This window comes from Eleginops maclovinus, chromosome 4, assembly GCF_036324505.1.
Source record: "Eleginops maclovinus isolate JMC-PN-2008 ecotype Puerto Natales chromosome 4, JC_Emac_rtc_rv5, whole genome shotgun sequence".
In the NCBI taxonomy this organism is placed as follows: Eukaryota; Metazoa; Chordata; class Actinopteri; order Perciformes; family Eleginopidae; genus Eleginops; species Eleginops maclovinus.
Genome location: NC_086352.1, coordinates 30714138 through 30737457, shown reverse-complemented (window position 1 = coordinate 30737457; position 23320 = coordinate 30714138). Strand labels below are relative to the sequence as shown.

General features: G+C 42.5%; 1 protein-coding gene across 2 annotated transcripts in view; it reads left to right on the top strand.

Annotated features, from left to right (window-relative positions):
- The first annotated feature begins 320 nt into the window (after positions 1-320).
- The window catches only part of cdh8 (cadherin 8), a 102142-nt gene continuing 79142 nt past the window's right edge, over positions 321-23320 (top strand). For both annotated transcript variants that reach the window (XM_063882665.1, XM_063882664.1), the window contains exons 1-2: positions 321-543; positions 2428-2933. In XM_063882665.1, the coding sequence (XP_063738735.1) occupies positions 2676-2933 (258 nt within the window). In that variant the 5' untranslated portion in view covers positions 321-543; positions 2428-2675. The remainder of the gene's footprint in view (positions 544-2427; positions 2934-23320) is intronic.

The window sequence follows — 23320 nt, the reverse complement described above, 5'->3', positions numbered from 1 at the left end:
AGCTCATTTACTCTAATTACCCGGCTTCCACTAATAACCGACAAAGGCGAGGATCAGCTCAAATACAATTATAGAGGAGAGAAAAATACAGTAATGAGAGGGTTTTTACCTGCACACACCTATGTAATGTCTACAGCTACGGTGCACCCGGCAATTTGAGGCGATAACCTTTGCGCGGCAGTGCCTGGGCAGAGCGGCATGCGTTCATTTGTGCGCCTGTTGACCCGGCTCATCATCAACCCAATGAGCGCCGTGCAGGGGAGGCTCTCTACGCCGCCGAGCATCTCTCCTCTATCTCCCTCCTCACTTTTCCAGTCGGCCAGCAAGCCTGTCGGAGCTCTTAACTACAAGCCCCACACTGTCTGTCTGTCACTCTGTGCGTTGACAAACTGCGGGAAGGATATCTAGCCTCTTGCCTCTGCAGGTTTTTTCGCTCGTTTTCCAACCAACCGCCTTTGAATGAAACGAATTGGGACTTTTTTTTTTGCGTAACGAGAAAAAAAATGTGAAATGATGCCGCAGCAGCGGATGCAAGTCTCTTTGGTAAGTCACCGTAAACCTAACAGGTATTACTGATGGTGTTTAATGGATGGACTTCTTCTCTTTCTCCATATCGAGGTTTCAGTGTATTTTTCCCGGCACGGAGCCACGCAGCAAGTAAAGGTCTGCAACTTAGGCTGCCTTGTTTATTCACATTTCACTCTCATATGCTGCAATTGGACTCGCTAAATTGCTGCTTATGCATGCTTTATTTTCCGTAAACCGGACTGCTTGTGCGCTCTAATGCCAAATGTGATGCCCTGACACGGGCTTATGGAAACAACATCTCATAAAGGGGTAAAACTTCAGAGAGACATGGAATTAAGGTCATTTGGGTACGTGATGCAGACTTAATAGGTTGCAAAAGGCAAGAAGTTGTAACTTGGTGGGTTATTTATTGGTTTTATTTGAGATTATTTGGGAAAATGTATAGCTCATATGTGTATGGACTACCTTGGACAGCTCCTCCGCTGCCGGTGCACCGTGTGCGGCTGAGCCGTCTGGACCGGCTGCTTGCTGCCGGGGAACTGTCCTACCCCCATGGTGCTGAAACTGGCTGATTTGTCACGAGCAAAAACGACTTAAAATGCTCTAAAATAACAGGAAAAGGCTCAATTTAAGGTTAACTATTAATGTTTAGTTGCTAAAATTGTAAAAATGTTTAAAACTCCGTATTTTTACAGGTTTATACCCACATCTTCAAATGTCTTTCGCTTTTCCCCTTACATATATTTCACAAAATCTGCCCCTGCTTGCTGTATTCTCGGCGTTATAGTTAAAGAATGTGACAGGATCACTCCTCACTTTATGATATTGCAGTTGGCTTCAGGTGAAAAGCGTTATTGTCCTTGGAATTGCTCTCCTGGAGCCACACATGCAATATGAGCACAGTGACATGCAGTGTGTGTAGTAAAAGTTACCGGAACTAACCGGGATGTGATAGCATGTCCACCTGCATCAGATTAATCTGAGGACAACTCAAAGACAAACCTTTGTGTCTGTGCTTTTTTTATTCTCTTCCTCTAGGTTTTGCATTTTTGGGAACAATCAGTGTGAAGCCACTGAGGTTGTTAAATGGATATTAAAGCTAGAACAGTTCTTGATTAAAGGGCACAATTTACATCTTTTTCACATCAGAGTCACTCAGTTGTGTTTTATTTAGTATTTTATTTGAGTCTTTTGGTGTTAAATAAAAGTTAATATCCATTCCTATTAGGGGAAAGGGTAGTTCCAGTGTAATAATACATCAATGTTGAAACACCTTCCTCTCATCTGGATGATATCTGCAGCGCTGTTGACTTTGTAGCGCTCACCTACAGCCACCCCATCAATCTAAGGCTTAAAAAAATCTTGTGTGCAAGCATGTTTAAGGAGTTTGATTGCAGAACAATGATAATATTTCTACCCTGAAAATGTATTGTGACGACATTCATCATAAAGGGAACATGTAATTGCTCAAAATCTTTCTGGGATAATCCCCAGAACAACAGATTAAAGCAACGCAATCTGATGTTGTGGGCTGAATAGCCTCGGAGTACAGACATCCCCATTTGTTGTGCAATTTTAGCAGCATTATATGGAAACAAGATTGCGATAAAGTGCCATGACTGCTGCGGCAAGATCGTTCGCAATGATGAAGTGACAGCTTTCCTTTCTTATCCAAAAATAAGAATTTTCTTCCTAAAACCAGTTTTTTTGGTTTATTTTCGTTGCCTCCGAAACTGTTTTCCCTTCCCTTCTCATTCCTTCTGTCTCCTCTGATTAGTTCAAATGTTTATTTGCCTCCACGCTCTTTATCCCTGCCTCCCTTTTTTCTCCCCCCACCTCCTTCAGACAACTCCTCACAAGACTTTAAGACAACTAACGGACAACTGTTTCCTTTTACAGGTCTCCCCCTCGGAATAACGCCAAATGGATGCTGCGCAGAGCTCCTCACCCCCTCACCAACTGCTATGGAGGCATGCCAAGCCATGCAAGTGACCTTTATCGCACCATGAATGCAGGCTTTGCAGTTCAAAGAGGACACAAGTAACCTTTTCTCATTATCTAAGAAGGAGCTGTTGATCTGAAGAGAGGAGCCCAAGAGAGACATCGTAAGACAAATAGACAAACAAACGAAAACACACGGAGACAGGATGCCAAGGCGGTCTGAGGAGATGCTGATGGATCTGTGGATGTCCTTGCTGCTAGTGTGGATTACTTACGTTCCCTGCGTGTCCATGACTCCGATCATAGGCCCGTCGAAAAGTACACAAACTGGTGGGTCCGCAGCAGTGGCGAGCGGCCCTGGCGAAGGACAAAGATTACTGAGTCGCGCCAAGAGAGGATGGGTTTGGAATCAAATGTTTGTGCTGGAGGAATTTTCTGGACCCGATCCAATTCTGGTTGGCAGGGTGAGTGCTGTGATTGTCAGCATTATATTAAGCTTGCTTATCGTGTGGAAACATTAATTCGGCCATTTGAATGCTCCCATCCGTTTTTTCTCGTCTTCTTTCCCATGGGCAGTGGGAGGGTTTTGGGTTGTCAAGGGGAAGCAGAGATACGGGGACAAGAGAGACGAATGGAATGCTTTTGGAAATAATTAAACTCTCATTAAATAATGGTTTTCATTCGCTGTGTTAGACGTCCTTGAAATACAAGATAATGTGTATAATAGACAGAGATTTGAAGGTTACTTTGGTACAATTTTCCACATAAAATGCATCTCTTTTTCATTTCAATCAACCATTTTTCACCCAAAACCATTGATTTGACTTCTACATAGCATAAGAAAAGCTTCATTTAGTTGATTTCATTAATGAACAGGACTGCGGGATAACCCTGCGGCTAAGGGCCACCTGCTCCCTGGCCTGTGTGGAAGTGTGAGGCTGGTTTCAGGGGGTGAGGGGAGGGGAAAAGCCTGGCCAAAGCAGCTTGTTCACAGCTCATTGCTGGGACTCACCTGGGGAGAGTCAGCCTGGCAGCCACGCTCGCTTCCCTCCCCCAGAATATCACCCAGCCACTTTGGCATGGTACGCGAATGCAGGCCACGCAGCATATTTGATCTCGTTCAGTAATAGCTTTCGCAAACAGTGTCGTGGCACCTAATAATTGATAATTGGTGGGTAGGGTTTTTTTTGTTTATGACACTTTGCCATTAAAATATAATTTGCCACCCCCTATGACATGTATGGCACCTGAAACAAAAAAGCCAAGACAAAGAAATCAGAGTCCAAGCAAACACTTTTAATTTCCTCTTGTTTATTTTTTTCCCCCCCTCTTCCTGGCATTGTCATATGGCTGCATCAATTAAACATTTGCCACCATGTGGGATTTGCACCTGTGTTTTCGAAATACCATACGAACACAAAAATGCTGTTAAGTGATGCATTAATTTTTCAAGCGAGTCAATTAGGAAGCCTCTGTTGGATTCCACAATGGTTGCTCATAAAAATGCTGGAACAAACAAACACTCATCGGGGGCCACGGTGACCAAACATCAGCATGGAATTTTCAAAGGGTGGATATCAAATGTTAAATATTGAGCATCAATGATATGATTTTCACCTGTTTGTAGATATTTTACCTGCAAATATTCTTAAAACAAGGGAAAAAGACTCAATGGTAGACCTACAATCATAAAAAAAAATCAGTTATGAATCACAATTCCAAGCTCACCCACAGTTTGAACACCATGCTGTGTGAGTGTGAAGCACTACAGAGGATTGGTGGCACGAAATCTACTTCCCCTGTCATGAGGGATGCTCTTACTCAAGGCCTCGCTTAATGCTTTGCAACAAACTTGACAATATGGATAGGTTAGTCACAGGCATAAGCATCTTCCTGTTGAAGGACATTCAAGGATTGGGCGTGGGGCGGGGGTAAAGGAGGGGCGGAAGCTCAGGATGAAGAAGAACTTGCCTTTTGCGAGGTGATGATGATGATGATGGGTTGCGTTCACTGCAAGGTTAAGTGCTCATGACTATGCCTGGCAGAGCTAAGATAAGTCCTGTGTTGAACCAAAGATGGCACTGTATTGGTTTATAAATCTCTCCCTTTTCTTCGTCCTTTTTCCCTGTGTTTCTCACGCTTAATTAAAAAATGAATCAAATGGGTGGGTGGTGTGATTCAAATGGGTCACGCAACTCTGGGTATTTTGAAGTTTCCTCATGTGCTTTGTCTGTGTTATTATCAAGGAAGACCAGGCCAAGACTGGACTCTTTCCACCCCATAGTCTTTTATTACCTTGTGTACTCTATAAGAAGCATCCCCAATCTACTGTCTGTGGCTAGGCTCCCCTCAACTCCATCTACATGAGAGTGAGAGATAGTGTTTGTGAGAGGGACTGAGAGGGATTGTACCATCGATTTTTAACCGTGTGTCATTCTCGGTGTTCTCTCTCTCTCGGCGGAGGCTATTAGCATAAACGCAGGGAAGCCGAGGGAGGAGGGTTTTAGAGGAGGCGGACGTGTACAAGAGTGAGAAGGACGGCCACAAGGCGTGACAGCACCCTTCCCTTTCGCTGTTCTTCTTCAGCGCGCGGTTTTCCTGACATTGTGATTCACCGGGCGCTGTGTTTTCGTCAGCCCCCGTCAGTCCCGCGGAGCAGACATGCGCTACCTGTTAAAGTGAAGTGGGAGAGACAGCTGTGAAAGCTTGTTGCTCGGATGTAGCTTTAAAAAACGAACACGGTGTTGGAAGGGATTTTAAGGATTACTTATCAAGAGCCAGGGACGGTTCAGAAATAACCCGTCATTAAGAATAGAAACGGGCAAATGGAGTGTGAAGGTAGATAGGCTTGAATATATCGCTCACACGGACAGGGTCTTGGGCACACGCGTTCGATCGTTGTTGACGACGAGTGGAAGATAGCACTCCAACAAGTACAGACCCTCATGTAGGCTATTGGAAAGCAACAGAGGGTACTTTTAGGTAGAGCAGCTCTTGGTTTACCATTCCACATCCATAATGGAAATGTGTAGCCTGGTTTTTAAAGTAAATTACAGTTTTTAGTGTTTAAGGTTGTTGAAGACCTTTGTTTTGGCATGAGGCCTATCCAAACAGTGCCATGTTTCCAACCATTTTGTCTCTTCATTCAAAGATATTTCAATTATTCAAACATACAAAGAAGCAACTCATTTACACCAGGCAATTAAAAGTAAAACATCGCCTTAGAACAAAAGACAAACACAGAACAAATTGCTGTGTTTGCATCAAAGAGAAGTCAGAATTCTTCCCTTTGTAATGCGTGGCTGATTGATGGCTTGAATATCTAACAGCCTTAGACGTAACTTTTTCTAGACTCCCTTATTTACCCGACAATCATTAAGCGTATGGTGTGTGAGGATTGATAATGATGGGTCCCACTCTGACGAATTGTTGCGCAGATCTGGTAAATTGACTGATCCCTCATCACATTGTCCAACTCTTTTATCCACCGCGGCTTTGTATGTGTTTTTCGCACAAAGAAAATTGATAATCAACCATTAATATTCATCAATTCAGGCTTGCACTGCGAGATTGCAAGGACTGACAGCGAAACAGAGAGGAAAAAAGGCTTTGATTATCGATTCAGCTAAGAAAAGGGATATGATCACAAGAAGAAAAAAAAAAATCTTTGTCTTAGCGTGTGCTCAGAGAGAAATACAAGCGTCGTTCTTCCAAATAAGCTGTTTGACAGGAATCCCAAAAAGATGGGCCAAAGTGCTTTTAGATAGGTCCCGTAATGGTAGTCCGCAGGGTGTTTTGGCTTTAAGCTGAGGTGATGGTCTGCAGTTTAAGTGATGTATACACTTCAAATTGAAGATTCTAGTACGGACTTCCCTGAGATGGTGTAATCCTTCTGCCCTGTTTAGAGGTACACACACGGGAAATTGATAAGAAATAACAGCTTGGATTAATTGGTTCAGTGTGTTCCTTGAGAAAACAGGTGTCCTTAATATGTATGTATGCATTTTCTGAAATGTGTCCGATACCACCTCAGTAAATCATTTTTATCTCAGATGTTTTCTTTTCTTCCCCCAAACTTTTTGTTTGCTTTTTTACCTTCTGCACTTTGGGCTGCTGGCACAAGATGTGGGATATCAGTCTATAAATACTGATGCAAGCTACTTCTGCTCGGCTGGATTGCCTCGTTCTGTCTCTGTCCCCCACCTCTACCTCTTTCCCCTCTCTGTTTCTCTCTTTCTCTGTAACTGGGTGATTATAGAGAGACTGACTCTTGAGCCCAAGTAAGCTCGCCTCCGGGGCCGATGGGGTGTGGTAAGATGACATTGTTAAAATCTGTCCACGTGTTCAGCTTTTGCAATGCGAGGCAGCGAGGCAAGGCTGAGGTAAGATTGAGTCTTGGCTGCAGCTCACTTTCTCTGGTCCTTCCACAGCCCTGACTGTTACTGGTTTACAGACCGAATGTTGATCCCCGTTCTTGACTGAGTTTTGTTAATGTGGTTCCTGCTTTCGATGTTATCAGCCCAATGGATGGGTGTTATCAGTGGTTATAAGAATCATAGATATGGGTTAAAAGTGGCCTGCTAAGCTTACTAGTAGGTTCACAAGACCGTTATGACCTTTTCACATGGTTGATCACCGATACAAGAAATAGCCTCTAGTAGCCTTGGTTTTATCTGTTGGGAGCAAAGGTGGAAGTAAGGTGCCTTAGAATAGAGAGCGCCAAAATGAAGGTGGAGGTCAGGCTGGGTCAAATCATAACAGAACAAAACTGCCCAGGAGCATGGAGTCTTTGAACATTGAGAAACCAACCTGTTATATGGTACGTTACGCAACAATTCATTCATTTTAACTCACAACCATGATTTTTTACACACCTACCTAATGTGTTTGTTGCATAAGTCTACCCAAGTAATTTAGTTTGAATTCACAACGTTAACCATGTGTTAATCGAAGTGGAGCATCACATTTTCTCTCGTATGGCTATACAACACTTTAAAAAGTTGTTTAAATGGGTCCTGACAAAGTGTTCATATATGATAATACGTTGTTGACTCCCTTCTTTACGGAGATAGGCCAATATGGACGTTTATCAATGACAATCAAACCTTAATTTTCATTTGCTCCCCGCTCCAAAAATATAGTGGATATCTCGCCATGCTTTTGATTAAGGGATTCAGAGTGGGCGTTAACGAGAATATTATCCAAATTATTGCAAGTGACTGATAGCCATTATGACACATAAATTATAAGCATTGACTCGGTTATAATACATTCTCAAATATAGCCCAGATTAGACACAGGTTCCAGTGCCACAGTGAGAGGAGTTGAATCAGAAAGCTGTCAATAAACGGAGGAATGGAAAATCCCATCTGTATGTTAGTTGGACTTCATCTCGGCTTCTCACACCCACAGTAGGCTAGCTCCTGGAAATGCAGCTCTGTAATCTCTTTTCAGGCAGCACCACAAAGATCTGTATTGAGCTGCAGTCTAGCAGCAGCTCCTCTGTCTCTCAGCCCTTAGATCTCCATCCCTTCCTCTTGTGTAATTTAGAAAAAAACATGCTTACATCCCTCTGTTCGCTGCCTCTACCTCTTTTCCCTGCTCTGTCGCGGCGCTCCTCTCTTTCCCCGAGGCTCACCTGTACAGTATATCACTGGTGGTGCCGGCAGGGCCATTATATCAATGGGCCATGGTCACAGTCTCCCTCTTCCTTTCCAATCTCTTCCTCTGTCCGTCCCTCCCGATCTGTAATAAAACACAGGGCCCGGCGGTGGCTCTGATAGAGCTGTGGGATCACATTAGTGCTGCCCTCCAAGAGCTTGACAGGTTGTCTATGTCTCTGTGTTGTCGCCTGGTTCCCATTAAGAAGCAGTGTATGTGTGTGTCGTACAGTAGTCCAGACGGCAGTGTTGTGGACTAAAATGAGATGAGCGGACAGGCTCAGATGGAGTATATTTAGATGGTAAATACAGCGTGTCCGTGAAGCTTTATAGCTGGTGTATCTTTGCAAACACTCACTGTTGGAGTCATATTTTTGAAAGATTTCTCCCTAAACTGCTCTGTGTGTGTTTGGAGCAGAAATTGCAGCAAATTCTGTTTGTGTTTCCAATTTACCGGTGACCTCGTATCCGCTGGCGATATTACTTCTAAGGCTATTGCTTGTATCTAAAATGTTATTGCTGCTTTCAAATCGGCAGATCGTGTTTTCGAAATATCATTCTGTTTCCCTTTTTCATGTCTGTTTCTAAACACACCCACACGTTTAAACACAATGCTCCGATTCTCCTCTCACATGTACATAGCCACCGCTCTGCATTAAATCAGACACTGTATTTTCCTTCCTGCGTATGACCACGAGGGAGCTGAAATCACGTTTCAGTTCAGTGTATCTCAAGGAGGCACATGACGCCTCTTGTCCGCGATCCCTGGAAGCTCTCCTGTGTACATGCATCAGCTGCAATTATAATTTAACAGGAAAGCACATCCATTCACACGGCTACAGAGTCCCTGAGCAAAATAACAAGCTTGCTGCTATCACTCACATCTGTGGCTCAGCATGATTAAATCCATGTCGTACAGTGAGAGGCTCGGGCGGGGGCCACTTTCCTGAGCTCCTACACCCGAGCTAATTCACAGTAAATGGCCCCTTTATGGTTTCACCTTGGACTGCACCGCCGCGATTAGCTCTCTCCCATGCTGGTGTTTGTCAGTCAACGGTGTCAAACTCTAACTGCTGAAATCAAGAAAAAAGCCCCCGCCTCTCATTAACACCCTCCAACCACCCCCACCCTTTTTTAACTGCTACTCTCATCTCTTCCTGCCTCCCTCACACTCTTTGGCCTGGGCTGCCTGTGCGGAGGTGGAGCGCTTAGCAGGCTAAATCATCTGGCGCTCTGCCTTGAACTTTGCTCTAACTAATTTATAGGAATTAAAGCAGTTCACCTCAAACGCTCGGCCCGTGCGCCACTAGTTTCCCAAAAAAAGGGGGATTTTTTTATACTTTATTTGGATTATATCTTTCAAACAGCATCAAGAGATGCATTTGCGATTCAACAGGCTTAAGCCACTTGGGCTTTTTTGTCTTGAGCTGACATGTTAAAAAAATGTTGATTTGTCAGACAAAACAACAACCCTTGTATAATCGCGTTCTGAGGCGTCTAAAAGAGCGCAGCGTTAAAGAGTCGGACATTCTGCTTACTTATGAATCCAGTCAAAACACTGGCCCGAGCATCAGCGGCTGCAAATGAGGTTACAATTATTCAAATCAGATTATTCAAATCAAAAGATTATGATTATCTGAAACCTTCTAATTGGCCCGTGCGTCTGACATGGAAGTCGTGGGCACAGCAGAAGCAGCAGCTCAAAGATTACTGCTCCGTCTGCCAGTGTGCTCTTTCGGTGCTCGATGTTTGGCTGTGCTCCCCATGAGGCTTCCTCTCGTATAGAGCCCAGCGTATACGTGAAATGCTGCAGGCGGCGGCAGGAAGCTTATCCCCGTGCCTCTGCTCCCATACACGTCCCATCCGCCAAACTGGGACTGCCAGCGTAATCTTGTTAAGAATGGATGTTGTTATTGTGCTGCTGGATGTGCATTTGGCTTCATGGTTAGCTCGGAGCACACGTGGGCTGGAGAGACAATGGGGAGGGAGTTTTGAATACGGGGGGGGGGGGTGTAGTGAGTGCCTATTTCTGGCACTTAAATGTCAGTGCTCCACCCTCTCTTTACTTTTCCCTCCATAATAACAACAAGCTCGGTAAACAGTGGATATGACATTTACTTGAAGATGGGTGTCTTCACCTATAACAGGTATTAAATATGATGATTATCGTCAGCGTAGAGCTCAAGGCGGAAGGTTGCTCACCTCAATCATTGAGTTGACAATAAAAACATACGGGAGAAATCAATGGTTTCGTCATTTGCTCTCTCCTCCCTCCCTTGACGCAACCACTCCTGACGCTGGTATCTGGGTGCCAACAGACTGTGGCTTTGACCTTTCTCACAAATGAATTATTTCGGTTTAATGATCCCTTCTGCAGAAAGAACAAAAAAAGAGAGCTGAAATAAAAAGCCACAGGAGGAGAGCGGGAGATGTAAAAGGGCACCCACACCTCATAGACTTTTTTTTTTACCCCTCCAACCTTACTTTCAGTCTACCTGTGAAGACACCTGTATCCCTCTAATAACGCCTCTGCCTTGTGTTTGCGTCTCCAAGGTGCATGTGATACATCTAGCCGAGCCTTATAAATGAACCGACTTCAAGGAGAAAATCTTCTGGATGTAACACGTAGGTGGCGATGATGGAAGTGTGTGTGTGTGCGTGTGTGCGTGTGTGCGTGTGTGCGTGTGTGTGTGTGTGTGTGTGTGTGTGTGTGCGTGTGTGCGTGTGTGCGTGTGTGTGTGTGTGTGTGTGTGTGTGTGTGTGTGTGTGTGTGTGTGTGTGTGTGGGTGTGTGTGTCACTTTTTCCCCCTTTCCTCCCAATGTTTGATTAATTCTTCTTTTTTTCTGTCACTTCAGAAAAAAAGGGGAGGAAAGGGGGGGATGCATGAAAAATTCAAAACGTTATAATATAAAATCCAGATGAATCATGAATGCTTAATGGGAATCAGGAGCCTGAGCATGCTGGATGTTAAAATTGTTCTGAAAGAATCCTGGTGTGTGTGCTTTGTCTGCCAGCCGCCCTGTTCACAAAGAAGGACACGGCGTGTTACGTCGCCTCTCTCAGCTGCTCCGTCGCTCTCGATGGCAACAAAATGAGGTGTTGGGGGATGCCGAATAGCGGATTCCAGAAACATGTGAAAAGCTTTTAGGGAGTAGAGGCCGGCTGTTATCGAAGTCTGGCTAATTGCCTCTATCCTATCCACAATCGCGTGTTGTCGTGCTCACGAATCGGACATGCACCGATGGTCCGTTTGATGAAATATTAACAAATCTTTTCTTACACCCGGTCTTCTCCATTGTGTTTTAATGAAAGGCAGAGTTCCAAGAAAAACTTCTGCTATTATGAATAATAGAACATCCAATTAGTGTAACATCATCGCAGATGAGTTTGATGAAAGAGCGTTCTGGTGTAATGTTGGGAGGAGTGTGAACATTTAGTTAAGTTATCAAAGTGTTTGAATGTGGTCGGGCTGCGTGGGTCAATTGCTTATGACGAGATTAAACCGAAAGTAGGGATTTCTACAAAGCATTACATACAAGGAAGTTTTACTTAGGTTGAATTCGACTTGTTTGTAAGGAAATGAGCTCATATAGTACTGCAACTGTGTTGAAGGAAATCATTTTTGTACGTATTTGTGGAAGGAGAACCTAAGCCCCAAGCTCCCACTGCAGCAGTCGACTAGTATTTGAGAGACAAACTGTTAACTTTATGAACAATGTCACATTCCCTTCCAATGTTCAAACAACACTTGTTTTTCTCCTCCCTTTCCCTTTTTGTTCAAACATGTAGCTTTGCTTACTGCTTGATAGGACTAATAGTACAGTTACAGATGGTTATTTTTTTTAACGTTTAGCCCAAACTATCAGATTGATTCGATATGAGTTGCTAAGGGTTGTTTATACTCATAATGGAATTTTATAGAACTCTGCTTAGGTACTCAAAGTGCCACACAAATACATTTGAAAGAACTCAACAGCAACGTCTCCTTCCTGACATATTTAAATTGTTACTCAAGATAATCCACAGGGCTTGTTGCGAGCTGTTTCATGTAGGAACTACTTTTTTAGAAGGCTCTTCATTTCGGCCAATATCTCCAACATTAATCAACATCAGAACAATTGAGATTGATACAAAAGTATTACAGGTAAGAAGTTTGGATTCCACTCAAAATGTAAAATCTACAAAGCTATGTTGGAACAATCAGCTTTATATTGGAAATAAGGCAGAAATCTCATTAACATTTGGCAACTAAAGTGCTCAAAGCGCCACATAAACACATTTGAAAAAATCGACGGCAATATCTCTGACCAGAAAACATTACTCAAGATAACCCAGAAAAGCTTGTTTTGACCTGTTTCATTTAGAAACTACTTCAGTTCTATTTGAAAGAAGGCAGACATCTCCATTACCAACATCTCCAATATTTGGCAACCTCCAAACAATCTACATTGATAAATAGTACTACAGGTCAAAGGTCGATTTTCGGGTGACCTTTCTCTTTAAGTTTGCACTTTGAAAAAGCGGATGCTACCAAGCTGGGTGACAGCCACGCGTTGCATTTAGAAAGTGTTAGCCCGGATTGCTAATATTAGCACTGATTTTCACTAGATGGTAACTTCCATCTTGTTATAAGAACACCTGCTGAGACTTTGGCAGCTCCTCACAGCTTAGTGTTGTGTTCAAATTACTCTTGGGACTGAGCAACAGCTAACCATTAGCCCAGTAGCTGTTAACCGTCTGAGTGGTCATTGGAAATGAAGTGAACACATTATTTTTAATGCTCGCCCACACACAATTTGCAACAATCACATTACAGTGCTGACACTGTCATTCACAACTAAATGGGATCCAATTGAGAACACAACTGTGTAAGGGCACTGTTCACAGAAAAAACTCAAATGAACTATTTTCACAAATGATTGACCAAATGCAACATTTTTAATTTCACTTAAAATGTAAATAATAAAAGGCATTTTAATAAGTATAAGTAGCAATGTAAGTGGCTGTTATATAATAGAGCTATCCATCGTCTTAGCTTATCCAGCTCAGGGTCACAGGAGGCTGGCACCTCTCCCAGCATGCACTGGGCATGAGGCGGGTTACGCCTTCCAGGCTGCCAATCTATCACAGGGCTCAACACACATTGACACCTTCACACTCCCTTTCACACCTACAGGCCGTTTAGAATTTCCACTTCACTAGTTAACCTGCATGTAGCGTCACAGTGCTGCCTTTATTAATTAATGGTATTTTTAGGTTGTTTTTTGCTATTTTGCTCAAAAATAGTGACAGTAGAATATGTAAATAAGAGCTTGATTTCCTATTCTGAATTTAAGAAGGTTGCCAACAATATTATCCTTTGAGGAAATTCTCTTTAGCTAGAAGTGTACTTAAAAATCTCACAAGAACGAGGAGCAGTCTCTTGGAGAGGGAACCCCCGCTAGTCTCATGAGAAGACTATTCGCGCCTCGAAGAAGAGGGAACACTCTGCCAAATGGCAAGCTGCCTTTTCATGTTACTTTCTGTTCTTTATCTCTGTCACAGAGCCGCCTCGACGCTGTTAACTGATGAAGACGGGGGGGAGCATGAGGCAGCGATATTTGAATGGCTCCACAGATCTTTAAATGTTTTTTCATCGAGGGTTGTGGGATGAAGGGAGGGAAACAACCTGGGCCAACCCCAAAACCATTGTAGCCTCCATCTGGGTGGAGGCAGTCACACAGGTCCTCATTTCCCTCCATCTCAATCTGTGCGTCACTCCCAGTGTTTACAGAATCCCACTTGAATCACCACTTGCCAAGATGTGGCATGCTTATCACTGTCTCGTCTTTGCACACGGCGGCACATAAACACAAACACACAGGCGCAAACACACGTCTCATTGAGTGGCCAGATAAGAAAACATGACATTATCTTTTACCTGTGCGAGCACACACACAAACGTGTCCGCAGTCAAAATGCTAATGTCATATCGGCCTTGATGACCTTTTCCTTTTTTGTTGATGCCCGGTGTTTTTGTTTTTTATAAATACTTTGCTGATATCCTTGGATGTATAATTGCCCCGCCGCAGAAACACGATACCTCTTTATTCGTTTTCTGACAATGGCCTTCCTCGTTCCGCTGAGGTGTGTGTGTGTGTGTGTGTGTGTGTGTGTGTGTGTGTGTGTGTGTGGGGGGGGGGTGTCTCTTCTGTCTTCCTGTTTACACAGCTGAATCCTACAGTACACCACAGTACATGCTGCTGCTCACAACCGCCTACAAAATTCAACGAATCAAGTGTGCGTTTCTATTTATATGTCAACAATAATATCCATAATATGCCATTTATTATCCAGTTATTAATCTACAGGAGCTTCCCAGAATGATTTTGGGGGATTCATAAACAGATCACAAAGATAGATCAGAACAGTATGAAGGGATTTAACCGAACGGTATTACTCCAGCATCGGAACCAGACGAAAATTTTGATCAGGTGTGTGTGAACATTCACGATGCAAAAACATGACGGGATTCCTTCCTTTGTTGCATCACTGCTGGTGCGCAGTGAAAATGCATGTCAGAGAGGTCTCTGCGCATATGTAATAGGATCCTACTCTGTAGCGGCTCGGCATTTGTCGATAAGGATCACACTCCCCAGGTTCGACTCCGGGGATTAGGGCAGAGGCCATTTGATCAGGGTGGTTTTGCATAAGAATCACAAAGTCTCCTGAATCCCGTAGCAAAGGAGCTGAGTTAACTAGTTGGAAGGTGCTGCTGCGCTCTGGGACGGAAACTCCGTGGCTCCGCGTTGTGTCCTCAAGATGCCTTTGACAACACCGCAATTACATTGAAGTCAGAGTGCTGTGGTAATGACGCTTTCAGAGTGGAGGGGTGTTTTGAGTTATGCAGCAATTGACACACTGGAACCATGCTTTCAAATCAAGAAAAACCCACATACACAGGGACTGGATAATGTGTACGCAACTTATCCCAATCACAGGGGGCAATCAGACAGGAAACTCAAAGTGTATCCTGAAACGCTCCCGAGCTGTGTTCACGGTCCCCCTAGCATCCACATCAGATGCACGCGTGCTTAAAAGCAGCCAACGCAGCGAAAGCATGCAGGGGTGGTGCCTGTTACAAAACATAATTGCTACTAATGACCGTTAAGAGTTTGGTTTTCATCCTCCAGGGGCTGTAGAAAAGGCCTTTCGTCTTATCAGTTGATTAGAAGCAAATAGAAGGGGCCGGTTCCTGCATGTTAAGTAAACAGGGGGCTAGAGTGGTGTTACTCTATCAGGGGGAAAGCCTAATGGAGTGTTGGGAGCTCATCCTCAGCTAAAGCAAGAATTCTAACAAATGGACAACTGCTCACACAGCCCTGCTGCAATTGTCCCTCTTTCTTTTCCCTTTCCCGCCAATCATAATTGTGTTGGTAGAAAAAACTAAAAACAGAGATCGATCGTTCAGTCAGCTCGAGGCCTGGACTTTACTTTTCCACTCCTAACTGCAAACTGCTGTAGACCTTTGTGCCGCTCTGCAGTAAAGGCACTTATGTTTTTCCAGCAGCAGTGCTGGCATCCAACTGTCAGCGATGGCAGCAAAGTTGTTTTTTCCCTCTCTGTGGATTCATTTGCATTATGCAAATGAACCATTGATATGGATCTTCTCCCCTCCGTTGAACATTTTGCACAGCAATTTGCCAAGCAAGTAATTACTTATTGATAGAATGATATTACACAGGAAATTGTTGTATAAAACGGCAAACTCATCGTGGCAAAAATAATAAGAATAACAATAATAAAATTAGAAATCATCAGTTAAATGGACAAGAGTTACGGAGGCTTGAACTCATCACTTTTGTTCCCACTGCGCTCTCTTCACCGCCACCTGTGGTTGCTCTCTGGGCTCCGTGGCTTTGCATTTTAATTAATTCCCAACATTATTAAATATAGAAATTCACTGTTTCACCCGACTGCACTACGCAATGCTGTCGAGCCGCAGGAATATCAACAATTATCCATATTGTGATGGAATATTTACGCCGTGTTTGTGTAACCTGCATGTCACATTGTGTCTCAACCAGCCGATAAAGGCCTTTTTCTCTGCTCTTTGGAAAAGAGGGTTGGGAAACAAAACAAATTAATTTCTCTGTTTAATAGATGATACATCCTATCAAAACAAGAGCAGTGTATTGCAAGCTGGAAATATGACTTTGCAAAACTATTGCTCAGTTTTTTTCAGCACCAAATTCACTGTTATAAATTATAAATGAAAGGGTGGATTCAAAAACTGGTTGAATGCATTTGTTTTTCTTATTATAAATGCCAGTTTGTAACATCGTGCCCAGGCAACATCAAAGGGGCCCTTGTATGCTTTTAGCTGTTTTTCCCTTTCTTGCAGTGTGTTGTGTAGTGTTTTGTGCATGTAAATGGTCTGCAAAGGATAAAATCCCAAAGTTTCTTCCAGAGGGAGTTTCTCTCCCACACGTTCCCCCCTCCCCCTGCCTGAAGCGCCTACATTGGACTCCTTTGTTTACTTCCATGACAAAATGACATCTCTATGTAACACCGATTATATAGGCTAGCACTCCGACACATTGTATGTGATAGGCTAAGGGGTGGGACATGTCTCGGCGGTTGACCAATCATAACAGAGCCGGACAGCTAACCAATCAGAGCAGACTGGGCTCTTGTTTCAGACAGAGGGTGAAAAGAGGTGCTACAACACAGGATGAGAAAAATAAAGAGCTTTTTGTCACAGTAGAGGCACAAGATACAATTTAGAAACTGAAAATGAGCAGAATATGTTCTCTTTATAGCATTCAAAACATGCAGCGCTTCAACACTGTGACCCCTGGTAACCTTGAGAAGAAAACAAAAATATAACTCCTTCAAATTCAGTGGTAACTTCTAGAAACATGACTCATTTTTTATCATCTTTTCTTAATGACCCTGGTTACAGTTATATTTCCTTTGTCGGTTACCACCTTAATTGCAGAAAGAAATTATGTCTCCACACACTGTGTTTGCTTCAGTTCCATTCCTGCTCTAATATCGAGCATCTCCAGAGATTGGCACCTGGAGGAAAACAGAAACGGGAAGGAAAAAAAAATGGGCCTGTGTGCAGCTGCATTTTCTTCCTCAGTAATCGAATCCCTCAAAAGGGGGCCATTTTTCTTCATCTCCCCAGGTCCACAGGACCTTTAAACAGAGCAAGGCACCAAAAGCAGGCGCCATACAACACAATTATAATTCCAATATAGTCTTGTAAAGAAAATGTAAACAGATAGCCAGGCTGCAAAAGCTGCCCCCATTTTCCCAGAAGACTGGTAATAAAGTAGAAAAGATGTAATACTGGAAGAGGCTTTTTAACCCCTGTCCTTTTCTCACTCCAGAAATTGAAAAGTGTGGCTCGCTTAGATGACGCTGGTACAAAAAAAGGGAGATTTATGGGAGATTTAAAGGGGGACGGCGGAGGGGGTGGATTTTAGCAGAGGCGTTAATGCATTCTGCAAATTAACTCTAATGCACAAGTATTGATAAGAATTAATGGTGGACTGCATTGCTGGTAGAGCCCCCTCTTTCCAGTATAAAAGCTGTGCATGTTTTGTCAAAGGGCTTAATTTCAGAGCCCTCCACACTCTGACAGGGGAGACAAACAAACCACGACCCCCTCCAGAAATCTGAACAAGAACAAATTGGTGGCAAATTCTGATTTGTAAGAGCATGCTGCTTTCACGTTGGCAAATCTGGAATTCTCCGGGCGATTTTTTTTTTTCATCCCTTTCCATAGTTTTCTCCTCTCTCTTGAATATTCTGTTTGTTGTGTGCTGTCTTGGGGCGTAGCATTTGTTTTTTGCCCGTTTAGTTTTTTCTAGGGTTTACTCTCCAATCATTGGAAGGCAGAGGAATCGGCAGTAGGCTGCTTATGATAATTTCCTGGCAGTGGTTGAAACTGGCCTAATAATAATTACTGGTAGTGGGAGCTGCCTGGGCACACAGCTTAGGGGCGTGTGTGAGGATATATGGCACAAAATGTCTTCTTGCTGCACTCAAGCAACAGCCAGTCAAGGAACTTCAAACCATCCATCATTTATAACCTCAGAAAGTCTTGTATCAGTGATGTGAGGTCAAGAGTGCAGTTCGCAAAACAGCATTCATGATTTTTTGCTGTTTTACAAACTGTTCACACTCCTAAACCATCAAATATTAAACTTGGTCAGAGGCCCAATTAACCCTGTAGTAGTCAGGTTTGGAAAGAATCTCGTGGGCATAATAATGAGTATAGATGATAGTTACTCATAAGGGCGACTAAGGGAGGAGTTCATAGTGGATGGTGAAAAAGCTCAACTTTCATTCATTTAAATTACTTAAGTTGTCACTTATGTAAAGTAAACACAGCGCCCCCAGGAAAACCATAACTTTTCCGTTACAATCACTGTAAACAAGTGTAATCTAATCTGAGAACTCCAAATATAAAAGTTATGGTAACTGATTACTTTATGTTACTTTTGGTTTACCTTAATATCAAATGCAATACAAATAAATACAATGGAAAAGAAAAAACAGTAAGATGTTTTTATTTAGATGGATTGTGTAAGCTCTTTTTTAGTTTTTTAGAATCATACATATCCTGTCAGTAATCCCCCCTCTTTCAGAATGTTATAGTAATCTTCTTTGGTTTTATTTAACTGCATAACATACAGTATCCTTTTTTAAAATCTTTTTTTCTTTTATCTGTTACATTTAATCCGTTCTCCCAAAGCCTGGTATCAAACATACTTTTATTCCAAAACCAAACCCAGTAGTTGTGTTGCCTGAATCTAACCGAGTATTTTAGTACTTAACTTGTCACGTTCATAACTAACACACCCTAACTCTTGTGTACATACTAATAAAATAAAAATGCGTACATATTCTGAATAAAGCCATGTTATTTTCCAGATCATTACCAGGTAGTTTGGTTGCTTCAATCTAACCAAGTGGTACTTAACTTACGCCATGTGCAAAACATTGTATGTGAAACAAATGCACTAAAGGTATACTCAGTGCAATGAAAAGTGATCCAAAAGACTCCTGACTAAATGTTCAGATGTGACAAATCGAGAATGTAACATTTTATGTAATGTATTTCGTACATGTTCAGCAGTTTACACATTTAACCATGTCTACCAAAGTCAGCCGATGTTCTGAGCCATGAGGCCTGTGCGGTGAAATTTCCTGGCGTGAACTTTAGCATGAGTGTGCGAGTGCAATCTGGTACTCACTTAGCCAAGGAGAAGAGGCTCCCGGAGACGGTTAGTGGGATGAATGTGGCTGGCCGCACAGTTCCCCACAGAGTGTAAATCAAAGAAAGAAAGCGAGAAGCATGGACTTGTGTGTACTTGTGTATGAGTGTGCATGTATGAATATGTGTGTGGGAATAACAGTCCAGGCCAAGAAGCAGCAAGGCCCGGCAGGCCGGTAAGGCGATGAAGAGGAGGAGGGCAGGGGGGTGTTACAGTTTAGTGTGAGGAGGGGAAATGGCATGTTGCTGCTGAAGCTAGTCATCCGTCTGCAGTGGCACCCAGCGTGGAAGATGTCCCCGGGACTTGGGAAAGGCGGAGAGGAAATGTGGTCATGCAGAGGAGTGGGCGGCAGAGTGGAAGTGTCATCCGCTCTGTAAGTGTCACTCTGTCTCTGGTTCTCTGTCGGTCTGTGGAACATGAATCTCTGCTTCGCACTTTCTGTCACTTTTCAAAATGTTCCACCGTACAAATGGACAAACATTGTTTTAACCTGCTGAACCCTGGACTGCTTTTAGAAGGCCCTTCTACAGGCCTGGGGCTGGTCTTAGCTGAATATGCAAAACATGGTCAATTGTGATATCTGTAACAGCAATTGTTGAGATTTCGAGGACAACCAAATAGCAGATATATAGTTAAAATGTCCAGCTTTTGCCTCTCTGAATGGAAGTATGCAAAACATTCAGGGAAGTTATTTCTTGTTTGGATGCACATGTCAAGGTAACCCTAACCTTGGTAGAAATACACCACAGCCACTCTTTTTTTCCCTTTTCACTAGTAATTATTGTGCAGATTTACAAATCCTCATCACTCCCAGTCGCTAAAGCACCATGAATTGCACATCATGTGCAATCACTATCTGCCCCGTCCCAAGGTCCAATTCATAAAAAGATTGTTCCGTTTTTTGAGTGCCATTGATGGAAAGGAAAGAAATCCTTTTCTCATGTATTTTCAAAAATGACATGTAAGAGAGCTTTGTTCATGTATTTTTCATGACTCAACTGTCATTGCTTCCTGTCAGTACATCCCAAAATAAATGAGTTTGAGTCTTCCCCTGGATACAATCTCTACTGCCATGATCAGTGGTAAGGGCAATGCAATATGGTATAGTTTACTCGATAAAGAGGCTAATCATTTCAATATAATTGTGGCCATTAGTGTCAATCATTGTGATCTAGAATGTTTTTGCAGAAAGAATACTTTTGCCAATTCATGCCCCAAATTACTGCAGATTACATCAAATAATGTCTAAAAGCACAGGGTGCTGGAGAGCTATTTGCTTCACATTTTACACTTTTTTTCATTTGCACAGGAAAAACATCTATGCAATCTTTAGATCAATCTGCCTTCTTTCTTGTCCCAAACTGTGAATTTTTCCTTTTAAGGATTTTGCATTCTTACAGTACATTACAAAATGAGGATATGCACAACATATCGAGACCAAACAAGCTTTCCTTTTCAGTACAAAAGGTAAACCTGAGTGTCTGAGTGTTCAAGATTTTCAGGGATTGGAGCAGTACTTCTAATGTAATGGAGTAGAGATTTTGAAGGGAGTGATCCACACCGAGTCCTTGAGAGAGATAAAACCCCAAATAACAATTACATCCCATCTATTGAAGGGATAGAATGAAGGGTACCTCTTCTAAGACACTTTTGTAAATGAGTTTTTAGAGTTTATTGGCAGGAGACACAGATGGGAAACACAGGGAGAGACAGAGCGGAATGACTGCAACAAAGGAAAATAATTGGGGAAATAGCCTGTGTGCATCTCATTTAATAGGATGCTGAATAGCCACAGTTTGAAGATGCTTTCATGGAAAGAAAGTATGAAAATGTTGCCTTGTTTGCCTGTATTTTCACAGGTTCTAAGCACACAAGTATATACATTGATAGGACACATATTTAAAAAGCAACTATGCCATTTAGTGATATAAGATAGATACAGTTAGTTGCACGTATTATGATACTAGAGAACATGTCTACATCTGATGATTATCTATTATGTTTTTATTTTACATTTTGTATTTTTTGTAATTATACGTATGAGTGCGTAGCAGCAACGTGCATTTAAATGACTGTATCAAAGGTTGAAGTCATTTCTTTGTGGAATGGTCCATTATAACGTGTTATTATTGATGCATTAGTTTGTAAGTAGCATTTTCTACTGTAGTGGTTGAGTTGGAGATCATCCAAACATATTTATATACTGTTTGCTATTTTGATCTAAATTATCTCTTTTTAAATAATATCTTATCGATTTCATCTTTTATTGCACATTCTTCCTTTTACACCTAATGTTAAATATATTTGTTTCTATTTATTTTCTTTCCTTAGATTTTCTTAAAAAATGAATCAACTGTCATAAAACTTATTGTCCCCAGGGAGAAATGAAGTATTCTCATTCAGATTTTAGATGTGAATTTTAATTTAGTAAAGTAAGTATGTGCTATTCAATAATATAGTATTCCCATGTGGAATGTGGTGGAGCACAAGGATGAAGTGAAATGATTTGGAAATACTGAATTGAGTCGGTACTTATTATAGCAAATATTAAATTCCTGGTTATTTCTCAGCTAAGCATTAAGGCTGATTCCCACTTTGTGTACAAAATAGTTTGTCCTCTTTTAAATTTGAACTCCACACTATCTTGCTATATCTCCCAACCCTCGACCCTTCTCTCCTGCATTGCGATCACTAGTGATTAATGGTGCTACCTTCAGGATCAAACCTCTCTCAGTGGATGACCCAGTTGTGCGAGGGGGGGAAGACAAAGACAGACTGAGGGGGGAGCCAGAGTTTGTTGGATTTTAATGGCTCCTGCTTGCCAAGTGTGGTCATGATCCTCCAGCGCTGAGACAAGGCCTAATCAAAAGCCCCACACCATGTGAGTGACAGCATCAAAGAGCATCTGCATACAGCGGGGAATACTCCCAACTTTCTGATTTCCTCACAATTAAAGCGGGTGCGGGAATGGAAAACGCACGCTGGAATGATTTTTTCCTTCTTTTTTTGAGTCTCTCTCCATTTGTCACTTGTTCTCCCATAAACAACACAGGGCGCTTATCCCGTCCTGCCTGTTATGTTTGTGTACATTATTTCCCCAACCCTCAGGAGGCCCAGAGGAGGAGAGAGAGGGAATAAAAAAAAAAAGAGCTGAGGAGTGAAAATGTAGAAAGGGAAAAGAAGCCGCTGAGGGGTGGGGGGGGGGGAGAGAGAGACAGAGCAGGGGAAGTGCGAGTGAGGGCTGTATTTTCACACCATTACTGTTTGTAGAGCGTTTTAGCACCCTGAGTAAGTACGCCATGTCAGAGAAGAAATGTTGTGCTGCTGCATGAAAACATCTTTCTGGAATACGACAGCGTGACCCTAAGCGATACTTGACCAAGAAACTATAAACACAAATTATTTTCCATGCTCAAAGAAGTTTTCGCAGCTCTGTTTCATGTTTTTACATATTTTGCCATACATATTTCACTACAAACCCATCCAAACATTTATATTTTGGGACGGAAAGGAGGCAAAAAAAGGATAAAATGTACATGTAAGGTTTCTGTCTCCGTCCCGTTAGTGGATTGGCTACTCAAGTGCCGCTTCCTATCAGGGGAAAACTTGAGTCAGAATGATGGAAATTACTTTTCTGGCTTCTCTCTGTGTGCCTTTACTACGAGGCCAGGAGTGTATTTCAAATATAATTGAGTTTGTTGCATTCACAAAGAAAAACAATTGTTTGTGTACGACCAACACATTATTCCGCTTTCGGATACACAGCCAAAACTTTTAGCATCCCGGCTATATTCACCTCCTTCCAAAAAAAACCTGGAACTGTTTGTTAATGTTATGTGATTGGTTTTTGTTTCATACCTGCGTCCTTTAGACCTTCCAGTTCCCCCCCTCTTTATTCTCAATGTGACTCCCAAGCTCTT